A 16,828-nucleotide genomic window follows, 5' to 3' on the forward strand; every position below is an offset into this window, starting at 1 on the left:
AATTTTTCTAGATATTTCAAAGGTATTATTTCGTTGTATTTAAATGTATTTATCTTTTTTTTCTTTTTTTTTGGTGTAGAGCCTATTTTTACTCCACTTTGTTTTCAAGATTTTTGTATTTCGCTGTGTTTCAATGTATTTCTAATTTATGAAATAGTTTTTGATATATTTCATTGTATTCCATTGTATATACGCATATTACAACTTTATATTTCTTAAACAATCAACTATATTTCATTGTATTCCAGTGTATATTTTTTTATATTTGGAAGTTTTCAGATCTTTAGTGGTTTTTGAATTCAAAAAGTTTTGATTGTGATAAAAGTTGAGAGAGATTCGTGAGCTGCTATGGAATGCGTGAACTATGGTTGATTTAATTTAAATTATCATTTAAAAAGAAAAAGAGAATCTGTTCCAAAAATATAGCCTATTTTTACTCAATCCGATTTTATATTTTCGTGTATTTCAAAAAATATGTTCCATAAATAGCTCCTGATTTCACTGGAGCGTGTTTACTGTTCACTGTATTTTTCTATATTTTCAAAAAACAGAAATACACGTGTTTTTAAAGAAAAGTAGCTACACTTGGTAATTTTACATTTTACAGTTATATCTAGTTAGAAGCCAATAAAAAGTAGCTATTTATATAAGTTTTCCATGTTTCTATGTCACTAAATTCGAAGGAAAAAAATCGTTCTGTCGTAATTTTTTGCTTAAATTGATTTTTTTTTCTTTTTTTGAAACTGCCAGTTGTTTTTTTTTTTTTTTGGTTAATTATTTATTAAATTGTTACTTTGTTAATTGATTGTTTAATTGGAAAAATATAGTAATCTCCTATTATTTGTTAATTGTCTCATTATTAATTTATTTATTTGTGAAATTATTTATCTTATGTTAGTTGCTAATGTGCTAATTTGTTATCTAATTTTATGCGTTAACTATTTAATTCCCGTTAAATAAAATAGTTAGAAGAATAAGTAGCTAGTTAATATAAATATTTAGTTGAGTAAATTATAATTAGATATAATCATTCACAGAAATATAATACAACATAATTCTTATAATACACAAATTTTGAATAAAAAAGGACAAAGGATATAATTCTCATTATATTAGTTAGTTAATATAATTTTTACGAATAATGAATAACTAACTAAATCCTGAATAACGAATAATAAACTAAATCTTGAATAACGAACGATAAACTAAATCCTTAATTTTGGATTGAACATGATTAATATAATTTCCCTATAAATGATTAATTAGTTAATATAAATTCACTTTAATTTCAAGAATAATGAATAACTTAGTTTGTACGCTGTGTACGACACCTTCATGGATCCGAACATTCGCCTGGAGCCCAATGATAGATCAGTACTTGCTCTGCGAGATAATCATAGGTCCGAGCTATTATAGAGTGATGTTATAGAGATGGGGACGTTGCTCCGTCCCTGTAGGTTAGATATAGTGTGGACTCTTTTACGCCAGCGCCCCTACCTCTCCGCGTCTTAGAGATATTGTATCGGGGCGATATCTATCGTTGCATCTCCGTTGGTCAGGTACAGCATGATTGGACACTTATTACGGCCATGGTTGAGCGGTGGAGGCCGGAGACACATACCTTTCATCTACGCACTGGTGGGGCCACAATCACGCTTTAGAATGTAGAGGTCATGTTTGGATTGCGGGTAGATGGAGACCCATTATACAACCGGGTTAAGCCTCCTTCTGGTAGGAAAAGGGGGTCAAAGTTGACTTGGCTCACCAGATTCGTGCCTGGAGGCCCCACCACTATCTCGGGACAAAGTCTGGTGAGGATTAGTGCCCTCTGTGATTATTTGCGTGGGGATGATCTTGTTCATGACGACACTCAGCAGGTGATTGTTGATCATCATGTCCGTTTGTATCTGCTCTTTATATTCAGGGGCTTTTTGTTCCACATCGGGTGCCTATGTCAACTTACGGTATTTGACCTTCTTGGAGTATCTAGACCGCTTGGGAGACTACAGCTGGGGTGGTGTTGTTTTGGTTAACTCTACTGATGCCTATGCTGAGCGCCTGTTGGCTATAGCAGCGATGTGTGTGTGGATTTTTGCTGTTCTCCAGGTAATATTTTAAGTGTGTGTTCCTTTACTCTAAACATACCTCTTGAAACGACGACTAAAAAATCATATTTTTAAATATCGCTTTCAGTTGTGGATTTGGGATAGGATGCTGCCTTTTCAGTTCGTACCTAGGCATGATCTCCATAATGGCATGACCTACGCAAGCAGGTGGATGGCAGAGTTTGATCGAGATATGGATATGCACCACAGTATTCTTCCATTCGGGCCAGCTTGATCGCATGACGGACGATGCGGTAAAACTATTTATTTATTTTACACTATTAATTTAATTATTTTATTTTCTACTTGCTGATCACTAATTTGTAGCTATATTTTCAATTTTGTTTTTACGGACGCTATACACTGCTTTTTTGGATGGTTTACTGCCTGTTGGAGGGTTGGTCAAGCCGTGTGGAGGTCTCGGTTGAGGACCACCTTACCGATCGCGTCTTACGATAGTTTGGGCAATGATAATATACCACCCCCCCCCCCCCCCGCGTTCGTCAGAAGCTTCGACACTACACGGGGGACGATCAATCGACCATCAATGACGCATTTCTGGCTTTCATGGTTGTCCAACTCCAGCATTGGAAGCACAGCTTGGGGAGTTTAGCGGAGGTTGTTGACACCCAATTTTGTCCCGCCTTTCTTCCAAAATATTTATTTGCGCTTCTAATATTTTTGACAACTTAAGAAGTAGTTATGTATACTTTACTACAATTATTAGCTTTTATTAATATCATCGTTTTTCATTATCCTATTATAGTCATTAGCTATTATCATTTTTATTACCGTTATTACCATCACTATTATTATTATTATTATTATTTATTATTATTATTATTATTATTATTATTATTATTATTGTTGTTGTTGTTGTTGTTGTTGTTGTTGTTGTTGTTGTTGTTGTTGTTGCTGCAATCGCCATGATGGCTTTTAACATTTTTCGCATCGCATTCATTTTGTACAACTAGACGATAGCATCTATTTACTTTTAAATTTTATCAACGTTACCGCGTAACTATTACGATATCTTGTAACAAACATGGTTTTAATAATTTGGCACGCGTTAATTTATAATTAACTAAAGAGGGTCTCTTATCTTAATTTAGGAGCCCAAATAAATATAAAGGAAGAAAGCATAATTCATATAAAATATGATCCTAATTTGATCAATAATGGCCCAAAATGAGTAGCCCATTCGGCCAAATAAATGGCTTATCTGCACATCTCTTAAAACAAGTCCAAGATCAAAGCCCAACTCATTCCAACATCTGACCCATAACCCTTTGAACCTAAGAGTAGACCTAAATGTTCAACAAAAGAAAACAAAACATCTCCTTCATCCTTTTCCATTTGAAGAAAAAGCTCAGTACCCTATCATCAATGGCAGAAGCTTGCCCCTTCCATTTTGTGAAAATCTCCAGATCTTGACAGAAGGACGCTCCCCCTCCTTTCATCTTTGACCATGACTATTCGAAATATAGAGGTATATGTCATTTTCACCCGATTTTTCATTCTGCTTTTCTTCCATTTCGGGCACAAATCTAACCATGTCCGTCCAAAATCCCAACGTTCAGGTTCAAACGACTTCATTTGACTCGTTTGAAACTCGAAAATAATTAAAATCCCGCCCAAAAAATGTTAGCCTAGTAAACCCTAAGCTCATCCTATAAATACTATCGTTTTGGTTTTCATTAGAGGAGGCTTGGCTACTACGGTCCCTCTCTAAATATCCAAAAATACTCTGCGGGTGATACTATTCTTTTTTCTCAACCGAGTTTCATTGCATGTTTTTCCCTCTACATAGATCATTGCCGACTTCGGGCTGTGGCAGATTTGTCTTTTCATTTTTTGGGATCGCTTTGTTCCTGAACGAGTTCAGATTGCGTCGGATCTAAGACCCCTGCCCCCGTTCGCTGCACCTAGAAAAGGTCAGTGCTATTCCTTGCTTGCCATTTTGCTTAGATTCTAATGTGTATTAATGGTTCTGTGTTTATGCGTTAGAAGTGCTTTTAGTTTTCGAGATGCTTTTTCATATCATAGATGTCATTAGAATAAGAAATTTTCATTTGTGTTGCCTACCCTAAGTCATTACTCTACAATCGATTTTTTTTTTTTTTTTTTTGGAAAACATGGCCTAAAACTTCAGTTTCACTGTTATGTAGAAGCATGAAATTTGTTTTTCTTTCCAGTGAAAAAATACTCCCCTGTATGTGTTAGTTGCAACCCGTGTTGGGATATAGATTAATGTCCATCTTTACTGGTTTAAGGAATACTTGTAACTTGTGAGAATATGTTTTTGTACATAGCGCGTCGTAACCTGAGAAAACTATTTCGCCAGTAACGTATAATGTATGCTATTTCGCTGAATGTGTTGGAGTGTAACGAAAAGGGACCATGTCCTTTAGGATTCTCGAGCAATGTGTTATTTGAACAAAAGTAATTTTCCCTCCTCCTCCTTTAATTTTGTGACTCTGTTTAGCTTCATTGTGTTATTAGTTTTATGGTGTTCATGTTTTATTACCTTCTCTAGTGATGCTGGCTGTGATGGTTTTTAGTTATTCTCCTAAGTTCTGTTGTTTGCCTTTTTAAATCTAGCGTGAGTATAGGGTGGTTGATTTGACTACATAGTTGTTTGTATGTTTTGGCTTCAAACTCTTCTATTGCGTTAGTCTAAAATATGAAGTCATGTATGTTTGGGGTTCCCAAGTTTCAGAGTAAGTTTTTTTAGGGGAATAATGAGTATGAATTGAATATGATTGTTTGTGTTAGCTTTAAGTCACGTTGTTCTCCTAAGATGTATTCTAGTTAAGCTAATGAGAAGGGAAAGTAGTGTCAAACTCTTGCTCATCTTTTTCACTATGTATTAGAAGTCAATTTCCTTTTGTGGCATGACCAGGGAATATAAATTGATACACTATTTTGACTGCTAATGCATAAATTGTGTAAATTGCCGAAAACGAATGTGCTTTGATAAGAAGATGATCTCTGAAGTATTTTTGTGATTCACTGAGTCTATTATGATTTCTAGTTTCAGAAATTTGTGTCTTAAAAGGAGTAGAACTCTTTAAGATGCTAAAATTGGTGATATTATAAGATTTAGCCACTTCCATATGCTAGTAGATGTTCATAATATCAGTCCACTTTGGATGACGACGTTTAAAATCTTTCTTGATTATTGCTCCCTATTTTAGCTTGTGAAACTATCAGTTCACGAAAAGAAAAAAAAAAGCGTTTGAAAACTGGACTAAGTAATGGTATTCATTTCGTAAGAAAGAAACTTTTTGGCTATTGTTTGTTGGAACTATTGTTGGATACTCATTCTTTACCTTTCCCTTTGTTTGCACGACATGGGGATTTTCAAATCCCAAATATTATCGAGTTGATTTGTGGGCTGTTGTTGTATCCTTGAGGCCACTACTGCTGAAATTTTAAGTGGATAAATGCTACACTTGAGGCCCTGAAAGTTGCTCCCATATTTGGTGCCAATAGCTGTAACTAAAATGAGATATCTGTTGCGTTTTGAGCTGAGTTTATACTGCATTTGAGCTGAGTTTTCTGTTGCATTTGGAGCATATTGTTATTGCACCTTGAGTCAACTTATGGCTGCACTTTGAGGAATAAGTGTTGAATAAGTGTCGTCGCTTCTACCCCAACTTATGGCTGTTGTGTTTCTTGAATAAATGTTGCTGCTTCTACCCCTTTGACGAAATATAGCTGATGCGATTCTTGATGACATTTTTTTGATATCTTGAGCCGCTGCTTTTTTAGTAGAAACAGATGATATGCCTGATATAAAAAGAAAAAAAAATAATTAAGTTTCATGTTTGTTTTCTTTGCAATTCATATTTTATTGGACTTGGCTGGGCATATTTTTTTCGAATTCCTCTTGGCTATTATTTTCCTTATTAAATCTATTTCACTTTCTAATCTTTTTCATCCTTTTCTTTTGCATGTACACTTTGGGAGCGACATGGAGTCTTCATAAAAGACTCTCGCCGCTGCAAGCAATCTCGCTTGAGATTAACATTTCTTTGCCGCTAATCCAAGACTTGCATTTATATCTCCGGCGATATCTCTCAAACGCACCCCAAAACGGAATTCCCCTCCCCATCGCGTCATCATTATATGCTTTATATATTTTTTTTATGGATTTTTGACTTGCTAGAGCATCTCTACTTCCTAGATTGTTAAGTTAAGAGTACTTTAAATAGTTAATCTTATGGAGGGGTAGTTTATAGATGATTGATTAAAGTTTTAATAAATTTTGAAATGACGTCTTAAAGAGTTGATTAATTTAATCTATTTTCATAAGTTAAGTTTTTTTAGTTATTAATTTTATAGAAGCTTATTCTCTTCTTTTCATGTGAAAACTATTTATAATATCTAATATTTATTTTATTTGGAATAATTGATTTGCAAAATAGCATGACTATATATTTTAAGTAAAAGGAATCATATTCTTACTATCATATACATTTCAAAACATTACTAATACGCAAATATAAACTTAAGTATATTTTATAAACATTATTTTCAAGATTCATCCTATTATGCATATCTTTAGCCGAGCATAATTAAATAAATTAGTAAAAAAAAAAAAAAAGAGGAAAACTCATCATCTTTTGGCATTCTATTTATAAAAAATAAGTCTAGATTTTCTCTTAAAAGCCCCTATTTATATATGAATCATTTATTTTGCAAGTCTCATTTTCAAAATAACATTATTATTTAAAATTTTAGCAATATTTATAGTTTACTTTAAACAACATGCGAAGTCTTTTTTGTGCAAGTCTTGTTTTAAAATGGCGTTTTATTTAAAGCCTTAGCATATTTTTTAGTCGTATTTTAAAAAAACGTTATTATATTTTTCTTTAAAACCTTAGTAATACTATAAGCCATTTTCTTAAAATTTAAGCACTTTACTTAACTTTAATTAATTAACCTAAGTTTGGCCGGTAAACCGTAGTTAACGGATCCTAGAGGATGCCTAACCCCTTCCCTTTAGGATAATTAGAACCCTTACCTAGAATCGAAATTTAAGCAGACCATTAACGAGGTTTAGGTAGCTTTACCTTAGTTAATAATTAGGTGTCCTAATTCACCATTAAAATCAATTAGGTGGCGACTCCTTAAAACAAAGCAAAATAGGAATCTCCAATATGTTGTACCTAATTTAACCCGTTTAAAATGGGGTATAACAGAGGTCGGTCATGCGATTCCCATCAGGGATTACATGCACTAATTCCATAGGATCACACGTCGCTTGATTGGAAACCTCGCTTTACGTCCCCCATGGGATGTAGGATACGCAGAGTATGAGGCATTAGCAAGTTTATCGCACTTGGATTTATTTAATTGTATTAATTATTACGTTTAAAAATTAACTATTTTTTACTGTTGAAAACAAATGCAGTTAGTGACCGTACAACGACTGCACATATTGGGGTTAGACCATATATTTAACCCTGAGGTTGCGGGGCTTACTAGTGAGATGGTACGGATATCCGAGGATGGTATCTGACAGGCAGGAGATACTAGGCACATGCATGATCCTATTCCAGAGGGTCAATATCAGGCGGTGCGAGGAAGAGGACGTCGTAGAGGCAGAAGGAGAGGACAACCAGGCAGAGGAAGTGGTGATATAGGAGGACATGGTGCTGATAGAGGAAATGGTGTTGGTAGAAGACGCGGCGTTGCTAGAGGACGTGGTGATAGAGGACACCATCTGATATATGAGGCCGCTCCCATTCCAGTCCATCCGCAGCCGTTCGAGCCCAGTGGTAATTCAACTGGACTGCCATCACCTGCGTTTACGCTAGCGTGCTTACTTGCGGAGATACCTGAGTCTTCATCTCAGCCGAGACAGAATGCGTACCTCGAGGTACGTGATGACATCGATTGGGCGTCGTTTCGCGCATCATTACAGGAGGAGTGGCCAATGAGAAATATAGATGGTCCCAGGTATCTTGAATACTTATTTAAAACATTAAAGTACGTAGTTTAAATAGACATGTTACTTATTATTTTGTAATTTTCATGCTTTAGGATTCGGCACCAGTAGGTCCATTAGAGCCACCCACTCAAGCGTTTTCTCATGGGTTCGCCGAGCCACAGGTGTCTTCTCATGAGTCTGCCGAGCAACAAGTGTCTTGTCATGAGACTGTCGAGCCAAAGGTAACATTTTTAGTAAAACTTAATTTTATTCAGTATAAGGTGAATATTACTTTAATTTTTTTTATCATTGATTTGGACCTCGAATGACACACCGTTCCAGCTTCAACCTCTCAGCATCCTGTCCATGAGACTACTTAATATTCTACACCAGACCCATCTCAGGAGCCCTCTCAGGAGCCTACTCAGCCACCCGTCGATACACAGGTATGATTTTTTAACAAACGTTAATGTATTCAATATAAATAAAAATTGGTATTAATTTTTATATATTTTTCAAGTTCATACTTCGGTGCCTGCAGTCACATCTCCCGACGAGGATGAGATATCATCTCCCGATGTAGATCAACAGGAGATTCCAAACGTACCAGCGTAACTAGATCCCAAGAAGAAGCACGTTATTCTTAAGGGAGCAAGGGCGAGGGGAAGAGCGAATAAACATGAATTAGAGTACCCTCTTATTAAGAAAAGAAAGGGGGATGGGGACGATGACGAGGGCGGCGGGGATGGTATTAGCCTTAGGCCTAAAGATTAGGGCTAGGCATAAATACCGAAAATCGAAAAATCGAACCGAACCGAATTTCAAGAAATCGAAACCGAAAGAATCGAACCGAACTAATTTGGTGTTCACCTTCAAAAAATCGAAACCGAAATAGCCGAACCGAAATTTATACATTACCCAAAAAAAATTAAAATAGTCCAGACCCATTAAGTTTAAGCCCAAAAAAAACTCAATTGTAATAAGCTCTCTTTTGCTTTTGTATCCCTAATTTTTCACTTCAGTTGAGAAAATCAGATATCCTTAACAAAGAAAGGTGATTAGGATGTGTCTTTAGGATTAATGTATGTTCTTTATGTGTTTTCTTAATTATTCTTACTGTATGTATATAACACCTATTAATCCTATATTATAGTTATGGTTTTCTGTTCTTGAGTATCCTGTTTGTTTGATTTTGATTTTAATTTGTTAGTTTTATGTTTTGTTGCTTTTGAGATTATGAACTAGTGTAAATGGAATCGCTTCTAATATCATATCAAAAAAACTGAATTGAAAAAAACGAACCGAACCAAATTTGAAAAAACCGAAACCGAAAGAACCGAACCGAACTAGTTTGGTTTGGTGTTCAGTGTCCACCTTCAAAAAATCAAAACCGAAACACCCAGATCGAAGTTTGATAAAATCGAACCGAAGAACCGAACGCCCACCCCCTACTAAAGATAGTCTCAAGCGTACCACATGTGGGACCCATCCACGATAGTGTATATGCAATTAAGTTGTCAGCTTAAGTAAATAATTTTTTTTTTTTGCGTATATATTTATATTTATAAATATTATCTTAGTCTTTCTTATCGTTTATAACTAACTCGCTTGACATCCTAAATTGATCATAAAAAAATATCGTGACATATTCGAAATAAAATTACGCTTTAATTTAAAAGTAACACGAAACACTAAAAATCTAAAAACTTAAAGCTAATGATAACAAATTTTCAAACAAAAACTTACTTCGAGCACTTTTCAACCACTAAAACAACGACCCGAAGTTTTGCGTATCCTTGATGTATTGAGCCTATCTTATTAATCGCACAAAATACATCAGATTCTATATAAAATATTGACATTCCGGAGTCTTGAAGCATGATTAATCTATGACTAAAGTACGGAAAAAGTGCGAAAATTTAAAAGAAAGAGAGTAATTAACCAAAAAAAAAAAAAAAGCAGAATAGCGCAGTAATTTACTGCTTTAAAGGAATTAACCGTGCCACTACGGGTAAGTTCTTTAACGTAGTAAATTACTGCGTTAAAGGTACTTTGATACCACTTTTTTTTGTTGAGGTATTTTGGTTCATTTGTTTCCTTTTTGGGTCACTTAGGTTCCGAACTCCTATGCGGTGTGGGTAGGAGCATATGCAATGTATATAATGATTAGGTTTTGGCTTCGGCTATGCGTGTGTGTGAGTGTGTTTATTAATATGTACTTTCTGAACTGATCAGTAAATTTGATAAAGATGTTAGAATTACGAATATGAACCCATAAAGTGATGGAGGTGATGTTTGTTGGAGGGTGGGAAGGAGATAATTAATGTTTAATGTCATTTGTGAAACTGTTTTCCCTACTTGCATTAGGGAAGTCATTTTTCTCATTCTTAAGAAACTTGTTTCTCTAAAAAAATATTTTTCAAAAACATTTTCCTCCATACCAACACACCCATAGCATTAAGTTCTTTTTTTTTTTTGTCCTCCCTTTTCTATTTTTATTTTTTATCATTAGAGCCTTTTTCATTGTTTGTTGACCCATTCTTTCCCTCTTATCTCTTTTGTTGTTTTCTTAATCTTTTCCATGCCTCACCCATGTGAAATGTTACACATCGCTTTGTATGTATTGACATGTCCAGACTTTTGAAGTGGGGTTGCCTTTCTGTTGAATGCATCTTACTTCTTTAGTTCTTTGTACGTGGGCATGTGTTTATATATGGTGCATGTATAAGAATTATATTGTTTATGTAATTTAAATATTAATGATTTATTATTATTATTTTATTATTTTCTAAATTATCATATCAACCTTAATATAAAAAGTCCATTCTTGTTATAATTCAATTTAAGTTGATAGTATAGATAACGATTCTTTATATTATGAGCAGGATTGATTCATAGTAAAATTTACGGGTCACGAAACTCAATAGTTTTGTCTAAACTTTGTATATTTATTAAAAGTTTCACTAAATATTCATAATATGTGATTGTAACTCTAGATATTTTAATATACATTAACTCGAAATTGTTGTAGGAATCAATAAACTTTATATCATGAATGTACTTCTAATTGTGAATTCACAACTAGCACTATAACAAATAGAAATTTGCAATAGACAACTAATGTTGTTAGACATAATATAAGTTTGTTGCTAATCCTATTTAACACAGATTAGCGACAGATTATTAAAAAAAAATTGCTAGCTACCGGCTATTTAGCGACGATATATTAGCAGTAAAATTTTTACGTAGCTAATTCCCTTTTTATTTGTTGTGAAGTGGAGGATGAAACATATATAATAACGGGTTCAACATTTTTAATACATTATATGAATGTGTGTGTGTGTCTCTCTCTCTCTATATATATATGTGTGTGTGTGTCCAGCGCCTAAATGGCACAAAATTGAACCAAAATTTGTTTATGCGATTGGCAAACTGGTTAGATTCATAGATTTAAACATATATAAAACTGTTTAGAATTTTGGGGTAAATCGTGTATAGCTACATGATAAACCCGTTTTGGTTTATCGTGTAGCCCACAACCCTTTTTGGAAATTTTGGTCCAATTTTGTGACATTGCGGGACTCCAATACAGTGTGTGTGTATATATATAATGTCTGTATGTGTGAAATCACTAAGAGATTGGAAAATATTACATATTAAACTTATACTTTTACATTTGTAATGTTAAGTTCATCAAATTAAAACCCTGTATTGGCTCCATGCACAACAGACAAACGCTAGATGTATATGCATTTCTTTTTGCATCTAATTCATGTGAGCGCACGAACATGATAGGGCAGAAGAAGGCTTAACTTCTTTTTTTTAATATACACGTGTCTTACCCAGGTTCGAGTTTTAGTTTTAAAATGATTATCACGGCTCCATTTGCGTGGGCGAAAATCATAATTTTTTTTAATAATATATACTGATTCCACTAATATTATCATCTTAATCAAAGCTAAGTACTTCAAAGAGTACAACGTTTGTGCAACCTTTTTTTTTTCTTCCATTCGGTCCGTTATTTGCATTGGAGCCCAACTTTTTATTAACGAACGATATATGAAAACTTTAATATATATGGAATGGCTTTGTCTATCGTGTTGCTAGGAAAATCTCTATGGTGCTTTGTTTATTCATTTTCCAACTTAATTTAGGAAGCTAGGGGATCTGAATGGTGCTTTGTTTGTTCTTTTATTTTCCGGTTGGAGAGTCGACAATAGGGATGGCAATAGCGTGGGGGTGGGGGGCGACGACAAATATAGAATAGATAAATAATTATGAAAGGACAAATTTAGAAACTTCGTGCCCTCACCATTTATTCAAACATGTGAGTTCACATGAATTTTTGGCTAAATCTTTTAAGAGACACATGAAGTTGGCAAGATCTTTCCCTTAGACATCTAAATTTAGGGATATTTTTATTGAGCACTTACACTATCCGAAATTTGTTCCAATTAAATACTTTTCGCCGAATCATCCAAATTTACAAAGTGTGTGCAATACACTCGTTGCTACGGTGGCAAATGACGAATAAAATGAGGACATGTGTCGTTTTGAGTTAAAAAAATATATTTTATAATCTATTTAATAAAGAAAATAAAAATAGCATTCTCAGAAAGAAAGAAAAACTTAATTTACACCCAATCAAAAAAGGACACCCTATTAACAAAAAAGAAAAGAAAAAAAGGCACATTAAAAATTTTGGAAATCAATAGTTGTTCTTGGTATTTTTCACCATCTTCATGTGTGCTCTTGTTCAAGCCACTCCAATTTTAATCCAAATTTTCAAGAGAAACTTCTCCAAATCTGTTATAACTTTAGCTAAAGATTCTCCACGAAGACAAAGAAAACCCTAACATTAATTTCTCAAAATTTTCATCAAATTAAATAACTCATTTTAAACCTTCAAGCTTACTAAAGACTCTATTAATGGCATAACCATAGCCACCACTTCCTTCTTCTTCAATTTTTGTCGCAACAACCACCACCATATCTCCCTCTTTTGAATTTAACTTCCACCACTATCAAAACATTTTTGCCATTATTACAAATTATTTTTTAAAATAAAATCGTTTTAGCCAAACAAGATAGTTTGAAATTTGAATAACTCATGTTCATCATTATAATTAGTGTTCTTCTTGTAATTAATTGGTAATATGTATAATTATCATGTATGCAAAAATTACTCTCCAGATTTGGTGCGTGATTTTTTTCTCACAGTTAGAGAGGAGACCAATGAGGAACGGAAAAAGTAAAAGTCTCATCCGATCCCCAGACAAACACAATGTTGAAACAAGTTTTTGCTACTGTATTATTTCAAGTTTTAAAAAATGAACAGTGCCTTTTGTTGAAGCAAAAATTACAAACAAAATATTTTGTATAACTCACATCTCACATCAAGATAATTATAAAGAAAATGTTCTCACATACCAATTGCAATGGTGGAAGTGGTGGTGGAGAGGGAAAAAAGGAAGAAGAAGGAGGACATAAAAAATAAAAAAATATGTTTTTTTGGTCTCTTCACGCGCTCCAATTGGGTGAAACTCACTATGTGCCAAATCAGCAAAAAGTGTCTAATTAGAACAAATTTCGAATAGTATAAGTGCTCAATATGAATATCTCTAAGGGGTCATTTGGTACGTAGACAAAATTATCCCACGATTATAATCCTGGGACTAATTTACCCCATCTAGGAAATGGAGTAAAATAATCCCAGGATTAATGGGATAAGATGGGATATCCCATCTTTAAGTTTGGATGCACTTTATACTTTGTTTGGTACAAGATACAAATTTATCCTGGGATAAATTTATACCTTCTACCAAACATGGTACAAAATTAATTCAAAAGTTAGTCTTTGGGATATCCCAGCTAATACCGTGTACCAAACAACCCCTAAGTAAGTGAAAGATCTAGTCAACTTCAGGTGTCTCTCGATGGGTTCAGCCTAAATTTTATCTTGGGCGAGACATTCCACGTCATACTTGAGTGAGGCAATCTTTTGTCTTGACACATGGAATGGTGGACCCCACCCTTCACCATCACTCTCTACCTCCACGACCCCTATCCTCTTCTCTACTTTTTGTACCCTCCTCTTACTAGAAATGATTAAATCCTAATTTTGCTTCCACAAATTCCTTCCAATTAATCTTGTACCGAAATAAATGAATTTTGAATCGATGGATTTTATTAATCACTTCTCAGAAATCTAAAACCCGGACCACAAAAGGATGAATCTTAAGCAAGCGCACACAGAATTTAATTTAATTAACTGTAATCGTGAGCAAATGCCAAAGTGAGGAACTAGTCTAATTCGAAAAATAGAAGAAGAAACATATATTTGAATTGTGAAAATACTTTTGACACATTCATCTAGTCTGAACTAGGGTGCTAATCGGTCAATTCGATTTTGTGAATTGTCGGTTCGGTTTATCGGTTTTCGGTTAATAAATGCGCTAAATCAAAATCAAACCGATAAGATATTCGATATTGGTTTTCGATTTATCGATTTTTGGTCCTTAACGGTTCATTTGTTCACATATACACTCCCTTCATGCATAAAGTCTACACAAATTACAAGAAAAAAACTGTAAAATGCACTATAATAATTTTTCAAAAATAAGACAAAAGCTCTTAGTTCATTTGTTCATAAACAAGACCAACTTCTTCAGAAAAAACTCCAGCAGCAAGACAAACTACAAATGCAAAAGAAAGCAGTAAGTAGCAACAACACCAAGCCATCAACTTCAAAGATCCAAAACTGAGAGAACTCGCAAGCCCTAGTTTCATTTGGGAAATGAGGGAGAGAGGCAGAGAAGCATCGCAAGCTCTAGCTCGTATGAGAATTGAGAGAATATAATTAGAATAAGCGTGCCTCCAGTAAGTAATTTAGAAATAGGGTTTGTATTTAAAAGTTATAATTTAAACCCATTAATATATAATTAGAGATAAAAATATAATTTTAATATAAATTTATTGGGTTATCGATTTAACCATTAACTAAATCCTTAAAACCAAAAACCAAATCGATAACTCAATAAAAAAAAATTACAAAATCGTTTATAAACCGTTAACTTAATAGCCCGATATCGATAAACCAATAGCGTTTTTATTGATCAATTAAATCGGTTTTTACACACCCTGCCCCTAATCTGAACACTTGATAGACTTTTTTATGCAAAGTAATTTGTCAAAGCACATTTACAGCGGGTTCCAACATAGTGGGACCTGTTAAATCCAGCCATGGATGACTGTATTTGATAGTTGAAGACTCACAACATACACGAGTACAGAGAGGATTAAGAGGAGGAAGAAAATCCACTTTTTCTTATTATGATCACATTTGATATACATCAATATATACACTCACACTCACACGTGAATGTCACATGTTTGTAACAAACTAACTAACTTGCATTTACTCCACTAACAACTAATTATTACTCCTAACTAACTGATCCTAGTCAGTATTAACTAACTCTATCCAGCTGATATACACATTGAATTCAACACAAATATACACTGAACTCAATACTCCCCCTCAAGCTGGGGGTGAAACACATCGAACACTCCTAGCTTGCTTAGAAGGAAGTGATGCTGGCTTACTCCAAGGCCTTTTGTTAGCACATCTGCTAGCTGAAGCTTAGAACTTACAAATTCAGGTTTGATCAGTCCTTCCTTGAGTTTGTCCCTCACAAAATGACAATCAATCTCAATATGTTTTGTCCTCTTATGGAATATGAGATTTGAAGCTATTTGCATTGCTGCCTTATTGTAATAAGATAGCTTGATAGGTGTGTCAACTTGTATCTGCAAATTCTTCAACAATCCTAGTAGCAAAACTATTTCTGCAACTGCAGTTGCCATGCTCCTATATTCTGCTTCTGCTAACTGTGTGCTGCTTCTTGGACTTCCAAGATATCAAAGAATCACCTAGTTGAATAACATAGCCTGTTACAGATCTCCTTGTGTTTGGGCAAGCAGCCCAGTCTGCATCACAATAGGCAATCAACTTGTTAATAGGACTTCTTTTCAATAAGATTCCTTGACCTGGTGCCTTCTTTAAGTATCTTAGTACTCTTAAAGCTGCTTCCCAATGTGATTTCTTTGGTTGTTGCATAAATTGGCTGAGGGCCTGAACTACAAAGCAGATGTCAGGTCTTGTTATAGTCAAGTATATCAGCTTCCGAATTAGCTGTTGATAGCTATGAACATCTGACAACAAGGGATGATCAATTTTCTTTCCCATTCCATCAGACTCTACTTTGTTTGCTACTTCATCATACTCTACTGTAGTAAGTCTGCTATTCAACTCCATTGGTGTGGAAGCAGGTTTAGCACCACTTAAGCCTGCATTGGAGATGAGTTCCAATGTATACTTCCTTTGATTCAGTAAAATGCCCTTTTGTGACCTCATTAATTCAATTCCCATAAAATATCTGAGCTTCCCTAAGTCTTTAACCTTAAACTTGTTGTGTAAGGTTTTTTGTGCTTCTTGAATCATGTGTTCACTGCTTCATGTGATCAGAAGGTCATCAACATAGACCAAGATTATCACTATGTCATCACCAGCCTATTTAGTGAAGAGAGAATGGTCAAAAGGACTCTGGATGTATCCAGCTTCCAACAAGGCACTAGACAACTTGATATTCCATTGTCTGGATGCCTGTTTGAGCCCATATAAAGACTTCAGAAGTTTGCACACTTTGGTCTCCCTCTGTCTGTAAAATCCTTGAGGCAATGACATGTAAACCTCCTCAAATAGATCACCTTGTAAAAATGCATT

At 34.4% G+C, this 16,828-nt stretch overlaps 1 protein-coding gene across 1 annotated transcript; it reads right to left on the minus strand.

The window, feature by feature from the left end:
• Window positions 1-15,913: 15,913 nt before the first annotated feature.
• Window positions 15,914-16,546, minus strand: LOC132043099 (uncharacterized mitochondrial protein AtMg00810-like). The gene has a single exon (XM_059433590.1). The coding sequence runs from the start codon at window positions 16,544-16,546 to the stop codon at window positions 15,914-15,916; it is 633 nt and encodes a 210-aa protein (XP_059289573.1).
• Window positions 16,547-16,828: the final 282 nt, after the last annotated feature.

The sequence above is a fragment of the Lycium ferocissimum genome, unplaced genomic scaffold, assembly GCF_029784015.1.
Source record: "Lycium ferocissimum isolate CSIRO_LF1 unplaced genomic scaffold, AGI_CSIRO_Lferr_CH_V1 ctg210, whole genome shotgun sequence".
In the NCBI taxonomy this organism is placed as follows: domain Eukaryota; kingdom Viridiplantae; phylum Streptophyta; class Magnoliopsida; order Solanales; family Solanaceae; genus Lycium; species Lycium ferocissimum.